This window comes from Chaetodon auriga, chromosome 2 (genome assembly GCF_051107435.1).
Source record: "Chaetodon auriga isolate fChaAug3 chromosome 2, fChaAug3.hap1, whole genome shotgun sequence".
Lineage (NCBI taxonomy): Eukaryota > Metazoa > Chordata > Actinopteri > Chaetodontiformes > Chaetodontidae > Chaetodon > Chaetodon auriga.
In genome coordinates this window covers 15,931,901-15,953,441 of record NC_135075.1, presented here as the reverse complement: position 1 = coordinate 15,953,441, position 21,541 = coordinate 15,931,901, and the positions used below count along the sequence as shown (strand labels likewise).

General features: G+C 43.4%; 1 protein-coding gene across 2 annotated transcripts in view; it reads left to right on the top strand.

Moving 5' to 3' along the window:
• The window catches only part of srgap3 (SLIT-ROBO Rho GTPase activating protein 3), a 60,193-nt gene that overhangs the window by 25,587 nt on the left and 13,065 nt on the right, over window positions 1–21,541 (top strand). Inside the window, exons 4-12 of one of the 2 annotated variants that reach the window (XM_076757434.1) lie at window positions 3,456–3,518; window positions 9,744–9,929; window positions 12,321–12,449; window positions 15,797–16,018; window positions 16,122–16,223; window positions 17,028–17,225; window positions 17,464–17,548; window positions 20,051–20,078; window positions 20,979–21,081. In XM_076757434.1, coding sequence (XP_076613549.1) covers window positions 3,456–3,518; window positions 9,744–9,929; window positions 12,321–12,449; window positions 15,797–16,018; window positions 16,122–16,223; window positions 17,028–17,225; window positions 17,464–17,548; window positions 20,051–20,078; window positions 20,979–21,081 — 1,116 coding nt within the window. The remainder of the gene's footprint in view (window positions 1–3,455; window positions 3,519–9,743; window positions 9,930–12,320; window positions 12,450–15,796; window positions 16,019–16,121; window positions 16,224–17,027; window positions 17,226–17,463; window positions 17,549–20,050; window positions 20,079–20,978; window positions 21,082–21,541) is intronic. The other variant, XM_076757442.1, reaches the window with a different exon arrangement.

Genomic DNA, 21,541 nt, shown 5'->3' with positions numbered 1-21,541 from the left:
TGTACAGACGGCAGCGTAACTGCTGCAAACTGCTGTCTGCTCAGTGTTCCGTGACTATGAATTAATTGCAAAGAGAATAAATTAATGAATTATATCTGGTGCAGCTGTGCTATTTCCTGTCTTTCTCAGAGGGAAGATTTTCAGAATGTAGTTTGTTCGCAGGCGTTACTATAAGGAAGGCCTGTTTGAATATGACCCACCACAGCTCTTACACTGTGTTGCATCACGGTGGCTCACTCGCTGGTTGAGCCCTCCCTGCTCCCCCTGAGCCTCTGCAGTACATGCTGCAGTCTGTCTCACTTCAGAGCCACTGATGCATACAGATGCCATTCACCAGCTGCTGGAGCCCTCTGAGGATTTTCCCCATTTATCACATTCAGCCCGACGCTTGCTTGAGTTGGACTTAATGCCATCACTCCAGATAAAAACAAACAACAAATCCCTCCTGTATTACTGAGGTTATGTGGTTTGATCTCTTCTGGGTATATTTCAATGAACAGCTGTCGGAGCAGGACTTTTTTTTTCCCTCTTTGATGATTAGTTACATGTCTGACTCACCAGTAGCAAGTTTTTTCAAGCACACTTATTATAGCCGAGCAGGGTGTGGACAAAAATGTTCACTTTCATCTGCCTATAAATGCCTCTGAACAGAGGGTAGGTGTGGTTTGAGTTGGTGTGTGTGTGTGTTTGTGTGGGTGTGGGCGTGTGCATGAGTGAATTACATGAGTACCTGCCCTGCCTCCCTTCAGTTAGTCATTGTCAATACTGTATAGGTGCAGTGAGGTTTTCTTTCAGCACTTCTCCTCCTTGTTGTATTGATCTGACGGAAAATGATACTTTTCATACTGATTCATATGTGAAATGGCCATTATGCATCTTGCTGAGTCACTGTGTTGCACCAGAATTAATGAGTCAGCTGTTGACTGACACTGTGGAGGGAGCGGGAGGCGGTTCAGAGAACGAACAGAACTGTTTTGAATGTTATTGCCATATTTGACAGCAAACCTGCTGTGCACTTAAGTCTGCAGTATGCAGGGCATCAGTTTTTCTTAGCTGGACACCGACAGCCCACCGGTCTAACCTAATTAGCTCTATGCATGTTTCCCACTGATGAGCGTCATTGTTCCACTCATGAACATGACCTTAATTTTATTGTCCTTTTCACTTTCAGCAGTTTTTCCTTCCTGTAAATACATACATTGCCTCATGCCTTAATGTTGATCATTAACACATTAAAGTTTCACAGCACAGCAACAAGTTTGAGGGGTGGACTTTGGGTCTGCGGTCGCCATAACTGCTGTGTCCATTTTGGTTGACTAATTTTCATCTTAAACAAAAAAAGAAAACAAAAAAACTGCTGACTCTACCATGAATTTAAAGACCATATCAGCACCCTGTCCTGCTGGCTCAGCTCTGCCCCACCACTTCTTTCTACAGGTGGTCATCATCATCAATGAACTAATCTATCGATATATAAATGTACCCAAAGATTTGCACAAAATGATGCAACATATTGTCAAAACAGGCTGTGCACCTCGTACAGAAACTGGCTCTAACAATACGTATTTCTCTAATAAGCTCATGTCTACTTTGAGTATATATGCTGTTTGATGTCTTTGGCTCAAATTGTTCTCAGCTCTCATAGCCGTGGTGACCCCCTTCAAAAACACAAGCCGAACATCAGAATATGTGATTAGATGGAGGAATTAAATCGGGCCGCTGCAGCTGGCTGGAGAACCTTTGCACATATGGCCGACATTACAAACATTACGCCTACTGCAGGCGCATGACTAATACATGAAGGTGAAAATTGCCAAGTTTTCAATATCAATGTTAGGGGAATGACTGGCAGTTCGGTTCTATGCGTGTCTAAGGCAAGCTCATAAAGTGTGCATGGTGTGTCAGGTCTGGTTGTTCAGCGCCTAAATCACCTCTGGATGCTGCTACCCAGAAGTCTTTTGAAAGTAAGAAAGAAGGAACAGCTAATATGACAACCAAAGAGCGCACTGCTCAGGCTAACAATCCACTGAATCAAACACACCAAAACAAACAGACCTCGAAGCTGCGATGTAACTCAAACCACCGTATGGTCACGTTGAAGACTGGCTGCTAATGGCAGCAAGTATTAATGTAGTGGAAAAACTGACTGTCGTGAAAGAAGCAGGGTCATGCAGTTTTCTGTTTGTGATTGCGCTGAAGATGTTTGTTTGTCACCCTTTCTCAAATGCAACAGGTTCCTCTAGCTCGGTGATGTTAGTGGAGGTGTTGCTTCTGTTTTTTTTTTTTTTTTTTAGTGTGTCAGACTGACACACTGAGATATGCTGGAACTGTTGGTGCATTTTCTCACCTCGAGGTCTTCAAGTAAAGGCTTTGTGCTTCCCTCCCACACAAACAGACGTTATTGCATTCAGTCTGTCGGTCATTTCTCCTTCCAGTGCAGGTGTGTCCCATGTTTTTGAGCTCAACTGGGCGCTGCAGGAGGTGTGCGCTGCATCTGACAGTCTCTTCAGTGAGACTCCAAGCCAAACAAATTAGAGAGAAATGATGGCTTCAGCAATCTTTTCACTATTAGGATGAGCTATGAAACTGGAAATAGGACTTGAAGCATTATCGATTTTTTATTTATGTCTGTGCTGCGCAGTGAAACATCAACGGACAGTGTTCTTCTTTGTCACAGGATGTCACACATTGTCTTGACACACTTGAAACATGCACACAAGCATAGATCATGGGCGAAAAAGCGTCTTTTCAAAAGCCTGCATATGAAGCGCAGTTTCACGTGCGACATTCACAGGAAATTGAATGTGCACTTGATCACAGTTAACACACTGCCACCGTCACAAGAAGCAGAGAGGCACGGTTAGTAAGTGTGGGGTCGTGATCATGTACTGTACTGAGAAAAGTCAAAGCCTCACAGCGCTGCGATTGCTCGTGGGTTGTACAGTTGATTCTCGAGCCTCAGTAGAAAGCAGCGTCCTCCATAATTTCATTCATATCCTCATGCAGTCTGTTTCATGTTGGGCTGAAAGGAAGAGCTGGTGAGATGGAGGAAGAAGGGACAGTTCTGTGGCTGTGGAAGTTGAAACTTGGAGGATAAAGTTAGAATTAAATTAACCAGAACTGTTATGACAAGTAAAAACATTTATGATAACATGATACTGATAACACCCAAGAAATCCAAAGCGTTGGGTGGATAGCACACAGAGAAAGGTCTAAATGGACAGGGTTTATTTTCTGGTGAGCATGAAAGAGTCAGTTATCATCCTTTGACATCCTTGAATATCTGCACCAGCTTTGGCGCGACTGCATCCTGTAGTCCTCGAGATATTTCTCTACAACCCACCGAAGTCATGGTGTCAGCATAACCGACTGAGCCTGTTCCATCAGGTCAGAGCTTAAGGCTCAAACCGACGTTTGTTTTCTCACCCCTGCTCTTTCTGCTCGCTGTGTTTCAGAGCAAAGACATTGGGATCCAGATGCACGAGGAGCTGGTGAAGGTGACAAATGAACTCTACACTGTAAGTAATGCACTGTGTGTCCTGCTGATCGATCCCTCACACCTTATCTCATCACTGAGCTCATCCACTCCTTTTCTCTCACTCCGTCTCTGTCTCCGAAAGGTTTTATTTCGTGCTCCGTCTTTCTTTTTTATGCTGTTTTATCACCTTTCTGTCTTCTTCGTACATTCTACAAGGCTTGCGCTTTCCTCTCTCAGTGCTTTCTTTTTAGGCTGTTGAAAATCTTCTGGGAAATTATTCTCGTCTTTAAAGGTGTCTATTGAAAGATTCGACTTTGCTCAAGCATACACACCAAGCAAAGCAAAGTTCCACTCAAAGTAGAAGCGACAGCAGTTAATTTGATTCTGCCCATATTATAACATGACGACCATCAGTCCTCCTGTGTCTGTTATAGGGTTTATAGGGTGCAGCTACCTAAAACCAATAGTAAACAAGCTAATGTGCAATGGTGTTGATTCAAGCTCGTGGTCATTGTGCAGGATGTCATTTGTGGTGCATTGCATTGCATTATTCTATAGAGATGCTTCTATTACGCTCTCTCTCATTGATTTAAAAGGGTTGGACATAAAAAAAGACACCCCTCTCAGAATGAGGCTTCGTAATTCAACTGCGGCTCAGACCACAGCCTCCAAAATACCCACAGAATTGAATCAACGCCTCTCTGAAACAGGCCCGAGCAAACCCTGAATGTTCAAACCTTCATGAAGCGAGGACGTGCTGCAGGGCTGTTGCATTAGTTTTTGCTAAGTGTACTTAATAAACTGGTAGCTGAGTGTAGATTAAGCAAGGTCTGTTTCTAAATTGTGCATCAGATTTGTAGAATATTTGCTTGTTATTATTGGATTAATTTCTCAAAAATGTCTTCTTACTCTCAGTGGGTTTGTGGTGAGGGGCAGTTTTAAATGGTGAAATGAAACTACATTTCTCTCTGAGCCGGCCAGTTTCTGGCCTCAGATCAGTTTCACGTCTGCTGGCTGCGTCTGCGCCATTCTTGCTCAGGGGGTCGCGTTGCTGGCTGTCCCTGTGGAGGCCTGTGAAATACCTGCCTGCCTTAACACATGACCGTGCCATTCGTCAGAGAGCTACAGAGCTTTTGAAGAGAAACGATAAGCAGATCACATGACATGCATCTTCTTTCCATAGCAGTGATCATACTTGTTCACCGTAGGTCCTGTTCCTGCTCAGTTGCTTTGTTGTATGTGACGCCACCCTTTTGCTTTGTTGTGGATACTATAATGTTACTATAATGACCAGTTTCTACTGGTATATTATTTTTTTCTCTTTATCTTTGCTGTTGTTGTGTTGAAGCAGTCTGTCCGTTGAGGAAAAGGTAGTCCACATCATTCTTTTTTTCTCTCGGCTTTCCTGCTGCCCAAAAAAGCCTCTCTTTTTTTTTCTTTTTTTTTCAGCTCTTGGGCATCTGGCAGCTGCTTCCCATATGTTTTAATATAAGGAAAGGTGCTGAATGGATGTATGGATGGATGTTTCCTGTCAAACTTCATAGCCAAGATGTTTGATTTTAGCCCTTCAAAAATCCCCCATAATTAATTTTTCATTCTATTTATGAATTTTGCATAGATTAATAGATCAAATATCAGTTTGACATAATTAGTGCATAATGAAGGCAGCATGTCTTCCAAGACCACATTTTTTCTATTGTTTTTTTAATAGGGCTGTCAGTATGTCGGACTGACAGCGTCAAATAACATGAACAACAACTTCCAAGTTATGATAAATGTTTCTATTTGTTCTGCAATAATTGGTCAGAACTGGGAGAAGTGAATTGTTAATAATCGGATTTTCTGCAGGAAACCCTGCAGATAGATGAGCGTATGTCGGGGATAAGGACAGGCTGTACTGGTGCTGCACTGTTACAGAGACGAGTTCTTATTGAGGGAGGCTTAGCGCGAAAAACTGGACGAGGTCCAGGCAACTTCAGCAATCTTCTGCCCCCTGAGGTGAAACAGAAGAGATGGCAGAGCTGCCTTATATGACTTATTCATCTGTGCAATGCGATGAGAGTCAAACTACCAAAGGGCAGAGCTGGCATGTCTCCCTGATCCTACCATCTGTACATTTGGATGCTGAAGCAGGCTTGTGTTGTGGGGAGCATGTGATAACCAACACGTATATGTTAATTAGAGGAATATGCATTTTGAAAGGATTGTTATTGGTCAAATACATGTAAAGGCTGTCCAAGGCTGCTATACTCAACACTTTATCTTAATACATGAAAATACAGTTATTGTCCCTCTTCCAGTTTGGTTTCCAGTGTCAGGGTTTGTTTCAGGTTTACTGTGGAGTTCAGACACACAATACGTTCATACTGTTTTACTCTATGTCTGTTTCACCCATTCTCCCCTCTCTGGCGGCGTAATAAAACTCAGATGGTCCCTCCTCTCATGCTCCACTTGGCCTCAGCTGCAGTCTGGCTGAAAACTCCAAATCCAAATGTTGACGTATGGCCGCATTCTTTCTAAATATGAGAAGAGGATTGTGGGAGTTGTGCGAAACTTCACAGCTAAGGTGGAAAAATGTATTGCTGCCAGACGACACAAACATCACAAATTGATCATTTCATGCTGGTCAATACAGCACAAACATTTTCAGACTCAATAATTGTTTATTCAATCTAAACGTCAGTCTCATCGTTACCGTACTTGAAGGGGAGGCAGTGTTTTGGTACCGTTTCGCATCATTTCTCTTGTTTTTGTTCTTTAATGACTTTTGAGTTTATTGACCTCAGTGAAGAGTCTAGCCATGACAGATATTCGCATTGATTGATCTCATCATGCTGCCATCATGCAGCTCTTTAGGACCAACTCTCAATAACGACTGTACAAATGAAACTGATTTTCCCAGGTACCATCATAGCCTATGGAACATTTTGACAATGGGCATAGGCGTCTGACTCTCAGGGAGCAAATAAAGTTTTCTTATGTTTTTACGTTATTAGCATCCATGTTTTACAGTTTGTAGCTTCTTTGCAGTAACATCCATGTATGAAGCGTTGTAGTCCACCACAGGCTCATTAGCTCTGCTGATATTGAGCTTCAGGTGATTGCTGTTGCACCATGTGATGAAGCTCTCTATCAGTTCTCTGTACTGTCGAAATAGTCTCTAAGTGAAGACAGCATGTTTCTGACTGGAAGTTTCTCACTGGACTCATACATGTCAATATAGTGAGAACTTCCATGTCACCAAACAGTACACTTAGCAGCTTTTGTTGAGTCTGGACAGACATGGAGGCAAATGACCACAAGGCAGTAATCCTGGTTTATCATGGCTGCAGCCTTGTTAGTATCTAATTGTACAGAAATAGCTAAATCAATAGCGTGGCCACATGGTGATTGCCTTGTGGTATTTTCCAACAGTTTTCACTGGCTGCCAACAAAGCAGATCTTGCTGAGAGGAAAGTGTGAAATCCCATTTGGTTCCCTGGCTGTTCAATGGGATGTAAGACTGAGGGCTGAGGCTATTGTTCAAGCTTTGTTGAAAGTACGATGGTGCAGCAGGAGTGGCAGTGAGAGTGAGGATCCTGTTGTCTGTTGTTAATACCAAACCCAAACTGAGAAACAGGAGCAAAAGCCAGAATGCGTGATGAGCCAGTCGCTTCCTGAGGTTGCTTTCAGCGACGTGTCTCTGTAAAATTCAGTTTTCTTTGATTGAACCTGTTTTAATTTCCTGCTACAGCGACTTAATATCCCCACTGGGATCAATAAAGCTTCAGCTTATCTTATCTTTCTGATCCACCACCTTGTGTCTGATGTCTGCTCTTCAGCCTCATACACCATTATTCTTTTGTTAACAACAACACTGAAAATCTCTCTCTCAGGCTTGGCTGCTGGTATAGCTTTCATTCATTCATTCATTCATTCATTCATTCATTTGTAGTCAGTCATATAATTATTTTCTCAGCAGTATATATTTCCTCACACATCAAAATAACGTAACCACTGCATCTTTGGGAGAACTCTCAGCATGAATTATTCAGATTTTTAGATTTCAGATTTCAGATAGGGGTCTATTTAAAAATACTTTCTGATCTAATAAAGTTGCTTTTGCCTCAGTAAATTTTTTGGCATAATTTATATCTACTAATAAAGATTTTCTTCTGCTTTTTGGCGTTTTGGAGTTTTTTCCCCTCACATTTTATGTCCTTGCTCATACATCAGCCACCATATATACTATATATATCATGCTATGAAACACTTTTGCTCCACTTATATTTTACCATGACATCCCTACAAGCCATCTTTGACTCACAGTGTGGCAGATTTTTATGGTCAGAGAGGAGAAAGGGGACACAATGGGGGGATGAAGTGCAGCAAAGGTCCCCAGCCGGAGTCAAACCAAGGACACTGGGATTCGTCTGAGGATTGAATCCTGAGAAAATTTAGATTTATGTTGAAAAGAAGCGTTGTCTTCTGGCCTTGCAGTCATTATGAAGAACTCCAGCCACTCTTGGGTTTCTCTCAGCAGCTCAGAGACTCAGCTCAGGAGTGAAATAGCCGGAGGCTGTCGTCAGAGGACTCAGCTATACACACACCTCCTGTAGACACAGCTGAAGCTCAGTCTTCCTGCAAATTACTTTGTGTCTTTAGCTGCAGGTCCTCTCGTCAGATGGCTCAAAGTTGGCTGGAAATCTAGCACATTTTCAGAGGAATATGAAAGAAACGCTTTGACAGCCTGGGGAGGAACAGAGTGTTAGCCTAGTTTCTCTCGTCGAGGAGCAGCTACATCGATGTTGAGCTTTGTCACTCTGAGAAAAGACTAGGGGCTCTCACTTGATGTATTTATTTTACTTTCAGGTGTTTGCCTCACAGTTCTTTGTCACTCCATTGTTCTTGTTGTTGCTGCCTGGAGAGGATCTGTATTTATTCCAGCGCAGTGAGGGGAAAAAATAGAGCCACTTTAAGGACTATCAAAGGGTTGGAGGTCAGTAGAGGATTATAGGTGCGAGTGACCCGATGGCGAACACGTGGTTTTGATGAGCAGCTCTCAGAGAAAAAAAAAAAAAACAGGGACCCTGCTGCTCAAGTTCAGCACCAAGTGAGCATTTACTTACAGCCACAGGAAACAAATAAATTACTGTTTATGTTGACTGTCTAGCATCCCGAGGTGTTCAGAGAAGATCCTGAGTGCTCGAGACGTTTGAGGACGCAGCTCACATCTGGATGGTCCTTTACGAGGCTTAAGGACGGGTAGACTCCCTCAATGAGCATCTGGCATGAATTAAGACACACTCAGGATGCTTCTGTCTTGTCTAACGAGGGTTTTCTGCCACTACAGTTAGGCATCACCATGTTGGAGCGGGATGTGGAGGTGTCTGAGTGTAGAGATCAAAGTGAAGAGGTAACTGCAGAGAACACGGAAAACAGTGCTGTCACTCTGCCACACAAAAGAGCTAAAAATGAACAAGCCTGCAGTGATGAAGAGCTGCTGTAGAGAATGATGTAGAGGCCAGGAAAGGAGTGAGGAAGGGTTGAGGGGGCGATTTGAAGACTTGACAGCCGAGGCTAAACCACACACAACCCTGGGCCCCTGGATTCACTTAAAATATTCCACATGTAGTAACATCTGTGTTACCGCTGCATTGCCGCCCAAATTGATCCACCAGGCCACCATGAAAAGGCCAAAATCCAACCAGATTTTGAAAGGAAATGACACAGAGGACGTCGAAAGATCTTTCCTTTTTATCTCCTTATTGTTGGTCACATCTGGCAGCGTCAACACAACAGTAATGCTAATGTAAGTCAGTGTACAGGTATGGGTGGTCGTGTGAATGAGGACAAAAGGACAAAAGTGTCTTTGTGGTTTGATGTTATATGAATAACACTGAGGCCTTCCGACTGTAGGTTTCAGACAACACCCCTGAAACCAGAGAATATTTGTCTTAAATGACTTAAGTGATTGATTGGGCTACTGTTGCAGTTCTAATTTTACTGAAAGAATTGATAAAAAACCTTCCCATCAATTTCAATGTGGCACTCTCTACATCTGTTGGCTGTGTGTTTTGATTTCTCAGTCTGTTGGCTATTGGATGTACTGCTGATAAACCAGCCAACCCTCTGATTGTCACTTTTTCTAACCGAGTTCGACAGCGTCTGCAAAACATCTTTACATCTTGACAGTTCAGCCTGTAATAGCCCATAGTGAAAATGTGACGATGATGAGTCCTGCTAACGTTCACGCTGCTGTGTATCTGTCATGCTCCTGTGGCAGGTGATGAAAACATACCACATGTACCACACTGAGAGCATCAGCGCAGAGAGCAAGCTGAAGGATGCTGAGAAGCAGGAGGAGAAACAGTTCAGCAAGTCTGGAGACCTCAACGTGAACCTCCTGCGCCACGAGGACCGCCAACCGCGACGCAGCTTCGTCAGGAAAATTGAGAAGATGAAAGAGAAGGTGAGCGTGCCCGAGGATGCACAGCGTATAGTGTGGTGCATATGTATGTGACGGCACTCAGCTTCAGTCTGCTTGCTAAAAATCCAGAATTTAAGCCTGCTAAGACATTTAAAGCTGCTATAATCAGTATTTTTACACCAACAGTTCATTTAATTATTACTTGCAATGGTAAGAGCTCATAGTGAGGAACCCACAGAAAATTATGACTGAAATCTGCAGTTCCTCTCGGCTTCATGGAGCTTTACTCTCACCACTCTCATACCATCAGTTTTTTTCACCTGCCCAGCACCAAAGTAACACATTTAGCAGCTGGAGTCAGATATTTCCATCAGGAGTCAACAAAGACCAGGAACAGAGCTAAAAGGAGAGTGAATATCAGACTTATATTTGCCAGGTGGTCAGAAATTGGACTCCAGATGAATGCTAATGTTGCTCCATGTCTGTAAAACAAGTTCACCATGTCAACTTAAAAGATGATGGCATGTGAGTATTCTGCTTACAGCTGGTTTTCATTGCCCCAAGTGACCAAAACATCAGTTATTGCAGGTTTAGCAGTTTCTCAAAGCTGAATGAGGAGGTTGGAGGAGTGTAGTTCTGTAAATGGAGAACCAGCTCTATTTGTTGGGTTCACTCACGGCGAGAGACCAGCAGACACATAGCATTACAGTGTCAGAGAGGAGCATATTGTAGGTCTGCAGCCAGATACGCACTGAGCAAACAGCTGCACTCCCAGCCAGTAACCCAGCTCTCTTTCCATCGTATGCAGATTTCTAGTTTGTAAATTCTTCTCTGCCAGCAGTATAGAGCCGGTGGTCTCTGGAGCACACTGTACCTTAAATGCACCCATGCATCTCTTATTCTGGAGCTTCTTCTGAAATGTCTTCATGCAAATGAAACTCCCATTATCTCTAAGGTGCAGGAAATCAGAAAGCTGTCAGGACGTCAGTGTTTCTCCCACCTCAGGGGCCTCTCCTCGGAGATGCTGCCTGGTTTGGGAAATGAACCCTATTTATAACATAGCGTAGCAATGAATATTCTTTTTCCCTGCGTCTTGTCTCTAAGCTTTTGTCTCATTACTCTGCCTGCAAACAGGTTGGATGAGGAAGAGGAAGAAATGAAAGTTCATCTCTGTTCCTCTAACCCACTGCTGCAATTTGCATTATAATGGCTTTGCGAAAGTGGAAGCAAAATGTCCATGTATAGTGAAATGTACAAACAAGCAATTCAAGTAATGAGCAAAATGTCTCTGCTTTAGAATTGCAGCGCTTTTGTTGTACTTCAGACAGCCTTAATGCTTTTCTGAGTCGTGTCTGAAACATTGTGTCGCTAAGCTGAAGCTACTTTGTCAGTACTGTTAAGCACAAGTTTGCTAAATCAATGTGTTGTGTTCATTCAGTACAAATGCCACTTAATGGAATATGCTGTTGTTCCTTTTATGTTCTTGCAAGTGCAATTGCATGCATTTGTCTGAGTTTTTGAGATACAAGCCCACAGAGAGCCAAACATCAAAGTTAAACATGTATGATCAAACACAAAGGCTGTGAAGACATCTAATATGCAGTCTGTGGAGAAACAGTTCCACATTTTGGGAAATAACGCTTATTCGCTTTCTTGCTGCTGAGAGTTGCTGAGAAGAGAAGATCGATAGCACTCTCATTTCTGTACGGTAAATATGCAGCTGGAGCCAGCAGCGGGTTCGCTTATCTTAGCATAAAGACCGGAATCATTTAGTCTGGCTCGGTCCAAAGGTCCAAAATCTGCCCACTTGTTGTTTTTACAGTTTTTGGACAGATTAAACAAATGAGCTATAACATGTTAATTAGGTTTAGAGGTGCTCTGAGGTGGATTTTGTTACAGTTTGGACAGACCAGGCTTTCTGCTGTCGTTATGCTAAGCTAAGCTAACCAGCTGCTGGTTGCAACTTCTTATTTACTGTACAGATGTAAGAGTAGTATCTGTGTTTTAATCTAGTTTTCTGCAGGAAAGCGAATGAGCACTTCCCCAAAATGTCAAACTCTGCCTTCAATGCTACATTTGACTAAGCTGTTGAACACTTCATGCATATATGCATTCATTAAATAAAATCTTTTAAATCTATGCAGCTCGCTAAAGCCAGAGGCTCTTTGTCAGCATGCACATTCTATACATTCTGCTGCTGTTAAGAGATAGAATAATGACGAAATGCAAGCCTGGCTGTGGCACTTAACACGTTACTATCAATAGGCAGCTTCTCTCGAGCCTGTTTTCCCAAACTTTCCCCGCCATCTCTACCTGTCTGGTGGTCCCAAAGCTGCAGCTGCCTGAGCACACACACCAACCCCCCTTACTGCTTGATTTTCCTGCACTGATGGTTTTTCCCTTCATCTGCTCTGTCTCTTCTCTCCTCCCCAGAGGCAAGCCAAGTACTCAGAGAATAAGCTGAAATGCACAAAAGCCCGGAATGACTATTTGTTGAACCTGGCAGCAACAAATGCAGTTGTGGCAAAATATTACATCCATGACGTCTCTGATATGATTGATGTAAGTATGCGCTAGGCACATGTGTTTGTTTACATCTCTCAGCTGCGATTTCTGATGTTGATTTAACTCTGCAGCGCTGTCGCTTTTCTCACCATCTGTTCTTGTGTCTCATTCACTCTCAGCCTGTTCGCTGTTTGTTTTCAAGCTGCGCTGTTGGCCCCAATAAATGCATTTGCCATCATTTTTTCATTATTAATGTCTGCATAACAAACTTAACACTGATATGCTGGTGGCTGACTGCCATTGACATGAATATTAGTTCAGTGATGTGTGGTATTCAGCCAAGCCCCCGGAATAAAATGTTGGCTTTGTGTGTTTCTGCAAACCACCGATATGTTAAATTTGTACTTTTCGTACCTACATATCAACTTTTCTACAATAGGTATCAAAATGATGTAGTTCAGATTACCGCTACATTAATGTAAAATGGATTTATCATCAGGAGGAGAAGGGGGAAGTGTTGGTGTGACAGCCAGGTGAGTCGATCGCCAATCACCAGACCACCAGTCAGGGCACGTCTGTGGTGACAAACCTGGGTATTTTAAGTAAAAACGTGGTCTTTACCGAACCCTAAACGAGTGTTTTTGTGCCTAAATCCACACAGAAAGAGGTTTCAACAGACTCGTGGTTTGCAGAAACACACAATGCCAGCCTTTATTCTGGATTTGGGTTGGTACTATCATGCAGCTACAGAAGGATGTTCTTGTCCAGTGACTTCGAGGGACTCCGTCAGTGTTGTGTCTTTCTCTCTCCTCTTCCTCCGTCTGGTCCTCATTCACTTTTTCTTGTTAATGCCACTTTTGGGAGCTTTGCTGGCACAAACACAGCATGTCCTTGCAACTGTCCGTCTCCAACTGTGACCAAGTAAAAACCACGACCCAAGACACACACTTGCTCCCCCTCTATTGTCTGTCCTTCTGTTGTCCCTCCTTTCAAGGGTCAGAGTGCAGGAAGCAACCTCTCTAACACTGACTCACAAAACTGTATGTGTGTTCCAGTAAGTGAAAACTCGAGACCAATATCCCCCTCATTACTACCTACAATAATCCCTATTTTGGATGTCCAGAAAACCCTATATCTAACACTTTAATATGAAGTCACTTTTATTCAAATTCTGAGCCAGTACCACGGCTGGAAAGTCTGATTACCACGAGTTTAAAAGGGTGACTTTGTTTAGCAAACCACTAATAGCTGGAAGTCGGTCAAAGTCAGCTGGTGAGCGGAGGCTGTGTTTATGCAGGCATGAATGCGGTTAATGTGGTTGGCACTGGGCTCTCAGCCCCGGGTGACCTGCTCCCCGTCAGCCTGCAGACAGACAGACAGACCAGCATTAAGAGGAAGAAGCCTTTATCGGCCATTTTAGACAAGATCATTGGAAGTGTTCTGTGTGTATTCCTTTTAGATATGCACACACACACACACAGCTCCGCAGTGTTCGACATTTCATTGTCTCATTTGCTATTTTCTTCCAGTTCCACTGTTATGCAATACACACATGGCCAACACAGAAGAGTTTTTTTTCCTGATCTTCATTGAAGGTTTTGTGTTTCAGCTGATGTGCTGTAGGTATTGCAGCTGTGTAGATTGGATAGATTAGATAATGGCAGTGGAAAGTCATATCTTTCCAAAATGATACTCTGTTTGTTGTTTTTTCTTGTGTTTTACCATGTTGCATATTGTATTCAATCCTTTTGAATTTGGGCTTAATGGCTGTCAAAACCAAACAAAAAACTTTAATATTAGGGTCAGATTTCTATGACTGAGGTTAACCTGTCAGCTTTTCAACATGCCTGTTTTCCCCCTCTCTCTCTGTTTACTTATGGCCTGATTGTCACATTTTTGCTTGAGGCCAGACCATCATACAGCACCTAAGTGCATCTATCTGACAGTGATCATGCACATTTTCCAGGTCGGGCATGAAAAGACATGACTTCAGTGAGATTTCTGCAATAAAATGAACATTACTGGTGCTTTTAAACCATTGCAGTTGAGATCTGAACACTACTGGTGGTAACTGGACATCCTGAGAACCAGATTCATGGCCATCCCTGCCCTCTGCTGAGCAGCGTTGATAGATCCAGTCTCTTGAAGCTGAAAGGTCCATGTCATACCAAATCCCGCTGAGCTGCAGGGAAAGGGATTGTGAGCATGACTGGTTTGGCTGCCGCAAACGGTGCAGAGGAGGAAAACAGGGTTCGTTTGTCACATCAGAGTAACAGTGCACCACACATCAAACCAGACGTTCACGCAGCAAGAAGGCAGCTTTGTCAGCATCGGTGACTTTAAACTGTTGAAGTGTAATTCTGGACAACGTGTTGAGTTTGTTCTACTGCTGCGCTGCCTGGAACTGATGAATGCTGTGATGAATGACGTTGGTCAGTGGTGTCAGGAGGGCAAAATGTCTTGCACTCGGAGAAAATGTAACCTATGCAAACATGAACATAGTTAAAATGAAATGAGTGGCATTTGAAATAAATGGGAATTATTTGCAAATATGAATATACTCTGTATGCGGTATGTACTCATCTACGACATGTTTGCACGCCTCTAATGAGAAAGATGAAAATATGGAAAAACAAAGTGGCCAACGGTGTTTGCAGTAAAGAGTGTGTCCAATCTTTCTTCACTGATTATCTGCTCCTCCAGGCTGCTGCTGCTGCCGATATGAATGTGTTCACACTCAGTTTGCCTGTTTGAAAAGAGGCTAATTTGCTCCCTTTACTCTTTACAGTACTGAGTCATTTTGACTGAGTGGTGCAATGAGACTGGGCACCAAAGTATAGAGACTACTTCCACAGAGCTGAGGAGTGTTTACTTAGTGATTCTCAGAGCTGTCAGTTGCCTCCAGCTCTCTCTAAACCTCCTCACTACCATCCTCTGTTTAATTAGGTTCATACAGCTCACTGCGATAAGGCTCGGTAATTATCCCTGGTGTCCTACTGAGCTAGCTCCTGTAATTCTGTGAACTCTACTTCTATTTTTGTAAGGTAACCTGTAGCAGGAAGTAATTCTGGGATTTAGTCCATTAAAGAGGTCTGAACATGATGGAAGGTGCTCAGACTTACACTTTACAATAGAAATTTGCACTTTCACATTATTCCACATGCCCTGATAAGTTTTTATGGACTTATCAATTTGCTCTTCGTCTTACTAACTTCTTACCAAATGTGAATTGTCAGCAATAAACTCCACCAGAGAAATTAAGGAAAAATGTCTGAACATTATACTTTGAAGAAAGCGCATTTCAAAGAAGAGTGGTCTTTTGGTAGAGGTCTGCAATCTGCCAATGCCCTTCTAGTTTACAAACTGTTGTTCCTGGTTATTTATCATATGTTTTATCTACACAGTGCTGTGACCTGGGCTACCATGCCAGCTTGGCACGCACCTTCAGGACCTACTTATCTGCTGAGTACAACCTGGAGACATCCCGCCACGAGGGACTGGACATCATAGAGAATGCAGTGGACAACCTGGACTCCCGCAGTGACAAGCACAAGATCATGGATATGCATAACCAGGTGTTCTGCCCTCCAATGCGCTTTGAGTACCTGCCACACATGGGAGACGAGGTGAGATGCTGTAGCACTCTGAAGAGTGTGTTTTTACAAAGTGGCTCTTGAAGCTTCAGATGGATCATTTTTGTCGGTTCTTACCCACGTGTCTCCTCCTCAGGTGTGCCAGGTGAGCGCCCAGCAGCCTGTCCAGACTGAACTGCTGATGCGCTACCACCAACTGCAGTCTCGCTTAGCTACGCTGAAGATTGAGAACGAGGAGGTGAGGATTTATGATGGCTCTGTGTCTGTCCAGCCGCCACCTTCAGCCCCACCCCCCCAAAACAGAAGGCCCTGTCTCATTTTCCCCAGAGCCAAGTAGGAGGGCCACATCACCATCTGTTCTCATTGCAATTACCCTCCAGTGACCCCTGCTCTGTGGGAGCTGAGAATATATTTAGATTGTCATGGTGCCAATGTTGTTTTTCCTGTGAAGTTATATATGAAATTGTCTTTTGTTGTGTGATGAAGAGAGGACTTTCTCATCAAGAGGTGCAGACACAAAGGTGCAAATGGAGGTGATAATAACTGGGACTGTTAGACTCTCCTGTGCCAATGGCTCTGTCTCTTCCCTGTCTCCCCGAGTCTTGTGCTCTGCAGGATAATGGACGAGCCATGCCATTACTGGAAATGAGCTTTATCAATCTCAGACCTAGACAAAAAGCCTCCTTCAGTAATTTCACGTACAATTTGTGTCTTTGCCAGACGCTCTTCATTTTCATGTCTTAGTCTGATGTATGCCTGACCTGCGGCTCGCTCTGGGCTGACATTTAGATGCTGCTCGATGTCATCTCAGAGCAATCCAAGGTCATTTATTCTTCAAGGGTCAATTTGTCTTTGATATGAATATTCTAGTGCCGTAAATCACTCACTCTTGTCCTTGAAACTGTCATCAGTTACTTTGGATCCATCAAGGCATGGAAAAAAATTGCCTGTACTCCCTCAAAAAGGAAAATACGACCAAGACAGAGTAAGATGTGAGGCTTCATTTGTCATCTTTCCTTTGTATATTCACCCATCTGTGCAGGTGAGAAAGACCTTGGATGCCACCATGCAAACGCTGCAGGACATGCTGACAGTAGAGGACTTTGACGTGTCGGATGCCTTCCAACACAGCCGCTCCACTGAATCCATTAAGTCTGTGGCCTCCGAGTCCTACATGAGCAAGCTGAATGTAGCAAAGAGGAGGGCGAACCAACAGGAGACTGAAATGTTCTACTTTTCAGTGAGTTCATGTCGATTTTGGGTTGTTACGAATTCAAATCGTTACGAGCTGTTGCACTGCTTTTCAAAATCAAGCCGTCAGACATCGTTTCCGCTCGAGCTGAAAATAGAAATTAAATCAAAACTAGAACAGATTGAATTTATGCTGATTTGAGCGACGCTGAATTGTTTGACTACGCTCATGTTACACTGGATTAACGCTGCCGCTCACTCATTGCTGCCTTCGTCTCTCTGTCTAGAAATTCAAGGAGTACCTGAATGGCAGCAACCTCATCATTAAGCTGCAGGCCAAGCATGACTTACTGAAGCAGACGCTGGGTGAAGGTGAGGAGTCTTTTCTCTTCTTCATCTGTCTTTAAATAGCGTGCGCCTGACCTTAGAGTCCAGCCACAGCTCTGTAAAATTGCTGCCTTGAGGGTTATAGGGTGCAGGTCTTATCTAATAAGCAGCAGGGAATGAGCTATAGGAAGCTACATAGACATTGATTTTTTTGTATGGAAACAGGAAGGAAAAGGAGGAAATGAGAGTTAATATTCAAGACTATCACACCAAAAGCAGACCACATCTACTTTGAGGTATCCATTGCCCTTTCTACTTATCTCCATTGGTTCAAGCATTATCCGGTTAGTCTCTATATGCTGTAGCCGCAGGGAGGGTTTCCATTTCCAGGCAGTGAGGGAAAGGCTTCCCTCGGCCCCTCCCTTCCCCAGGGGTCCTATTGTCACCTCAGCCGTGAACGGTGTACGCCCAATCAATCAGCAGGACCAGTTCCAGGCCCGTTTCTGCAGCTGCTCCTGCATCAGGGCTTCACCTAATAGAAAAGTGCATCAGGCGCAGACAGCTGAGGCCTTGCAACACACATGCATACTTCCAGATTTCGCAATTTGGATTAGTTCATTTATTCATTCAAGTCTTATTTAATCTTTTTTTTTTGCTCCATCAAGCTTTCTAGACCTTAAGAAGTCCTCCACTCTGAGCTCTATGGCAAATGGTGTGCTTTCGCAGTCTGAAACACCCACATTGTACTTCATGTCAATCTCTGGACAGATTTGTTTGTATGTCCGCAGCGGAGCAGCTGACAGAGTGTATGAATGCGGCATATGGCGTCTCCAGGTACCACCCATGTTTAATTATTCAGGTGATCAATCAGGGGTGCGTCGTGCTCATTATCTCGCTGCTTCACACCCAGGATGGCGTGTCTCTGTATGTGCGTGGTTGTTTGCGAGCATGACGGAGGGAACACGATGAGACTGTTGAGTGCCACATGGCGTTTACATCTTGCTGCATGTATTAATAAAAACATAATGTCAAGCATTGGCGCCAGGCAAGATGGTGCAAGGATATCTGCCAGCTCTTGTTTCCCAGATAAGGAGTCACCAATTCCCTCGTTCAGTTTGTACTTGTCACCTTTTATGTTTCTAGAATACATGTCTCTCTGTCACTGAGGGACTGTGGCACTTTCGGATATGAAATTAGGGGAAAATCAACGCATGCTCGAGAAACTGGGTGTAATTTTGAGGTTGGCTGGTCAGCAGGAGACAGGGCTATCACTCGGAGGAATGATGTCTGAGTAATGTGCTGTTGTTTCTTCACATGACTGCTCCAGAGACCTTGTCCCATCTGTCAGAGTGATGTGTTAGAAATGGGTTAGCCTTTGCTCTTTCTGTCCATTGTCAGGTGGAGCAAAGAAATAATGTTGGAACACTTCGGTGCCGTTGTTGCTTTTGTTGTACATTGACTCCCTTCCAGTTGATAATCTAGTCAATGGCAGTGTTTCTATAAATGTGTTTTTGATGTGCATTTTGAAGGTGGATGGAAATGGCAAAATGGGAACAGCGTCCTCGCTTTTGCAAAAACGTTTTAAGTTCGCTTGAAGTGTTTTTCGTGCTTAATGGAATGAATAAGTTCCGATGTGGCGAGCATTAAACTCACATGACTGATCAGCTGCTTCCGCTAATCATAAGAAGCTGTTTCTGAAGGTTAAAATGTCTCCTGGTGGCTCCAAACAGATCTGATGTAACCTTCCTCACATTAGCACATGAAACAAACAGAAACGTCATATTTCCGTTGTGTTTTCTATATTTTTCACCTCATGACATCATCTCGTGGCGCCCTCTGCTTCTGTAATGACATAATGAAATTGATATGATACAACCGGAGAATTGGCGCCACCCACTGCTCATCTTCATGAACCGACTCCTACTAATCGCGTAACAGTAGCGGATGAAAACAAGCGTTCGTTTTCATTTTCATTTTGCAGATTTTCTCGAAATTTGGTTACAATTTGAAAAACATTTGGATGGAAACTGAGCTATTGACAGACAACGACGCACTCTTACTCTGAGTTCATAAAGAAAAGCGGTGAATTAACTGACTGAGCTGTTGTGTTCTGTGTTAAGGATGTGTGTTATGGTATAGCCGAGTGTGATGACTGTGTTTTTTTAATGTATACGCCTATAACATGTGCGTGTGTTGTTGGAAACCCACAACAAAAGGCTCAGTGAACCAGCACAGACATTGCCCAGTGTCACCACCGACTGACCCCTCCCTCCTCAACATGCACACACTGCAGCCGCCACCCCCTTTTCTTTCCTCTGAGAGGAGGTCTATAAGCCCACGGGGTCCTCTGGGTCCCCTGAGGCTTCAGCAACGACTGCTCAATGGCTTTGTCCAGTGAATGGTGTTAGCACTGCTCCATTCATCGCTCTCTCAATAGTCATGTTGTCTGTCATCAAAGCCTTCAGTGACGCTCGACGCCTGTATAATATCGTCTGTATAATATGTACCACAAAGATATAACATGTCCCTCTTGTGCTTTTTCCACAGGGGAAAGAGCCGAGTGTGGAACTACAAGGTATGAAACCTTTGAGATTCCTGTCTTTCAACCATGAAGCATCTGCCTATACCATTTTTTTCAGATTGTCAGATTATATTTAAATAATTGATTTAAAAAAAATGTGTGCTTTAAATCTCTATATAGATAGATAAACAGATAGATATAGAAGGTTAAATCTATTCAAACTGGCATAAATTGGCCCTGGTTGTGTAGTTCCTAGTTGTCTTTTAAAGAAGTGACGCATCTGCCTGCATATACAACATATTGCCATTGTTTTCTCTCATGAATATTAAAATAACTTTTAGTTGCATCTTGCTGAACTTGTTGTGCTGCACGTTCCCGTGTGGTTGTGAGAGTAAGCACATGTGAATGCATGTTTTATAAGTTTGGATAATCGCTGACAGCATTTTTGCATTTTGATATATATTATTGATAGAGTGACACTGGGGGCATTTATGGTATATTCAGTGAGGAATCATCTAATTATTAGATCCAACATGTATCGACATATGATTTGCTTGCATTTCTAGTTTATGTCTCCTCTCTGACAACATGACATGTTAATTGGCTGGCTAGATTTTGCCGGCCTTGTTAATGATGCTCATTAATCTGTGCTTTGTGTTTAGTAAGTCAGCAAGTGTTTTATTGAAGATCCAGACCGAGAGTCTTGTACCCCGACCCCTCAGCAGTAATTAAAAGGCCGACTTTAAGATAAAAGACCTCTGTAATGAAACTTCTCACTTTGGGTTTTTCTCAACTGTTAAAAAAAAAAAAAAAAGCTTCTTTTCTTCCATGACTTTACTTAAACAGAGAATTTTTAAGTGCTCTGCCTCAGGGTCTTTTTTTTTTAACCTCCATGTTTGCTTCTAGTTTTCACAGAATATGGTCTTTTTGTTCCCTTTGTCCATCATTTCTCAGGCCCCCCACCCTTCCCCCTAAACCACAGAAAATGCGGAAGCCTAGGCCTCGCTCCATGTATAACCATAAGCTGTTTAACGGCAATATGGAGACCTTCATCAAGGTACCCTGTGTTGGTGGTGTGTGACTGAGCGGCCCTCGTGGATTAGGAGGGGAAGGCATCTAGAGCCTTCGTTCTCATTCTCTTCCTCACTTTGGCCTTCTGTTCCTCCCTCTTCCAGCTGCCCTCGATCATGATATAACGCCTCTGTTTAACCTCTAATCCTCCTCCTCTCCTCCGTGGCTTTGCTGGTGCAGAAAGAGCGGCAGTCAGCTGTCCCCTCCAGAACAATTTACCATCTCTGGCTTTATTTCTAAATCCAGTCACTCTTTAGACGACTGACAGGCAGGAGAAAGCAGTGGGTCTGCTTTGTCCCTCACTGTACCCCTGACTGCATCTCTGTAGCTTTCCTATCGCCAGTCCCTGTGCTTAGCCGTCTTTAACCTCCAGAGGGGTCATTCGTCATCTGAGCTTTTCTAACGTTGTGCTTGTCTGCCCTCTCTTCCTCTGCTGCTCTGTGCCT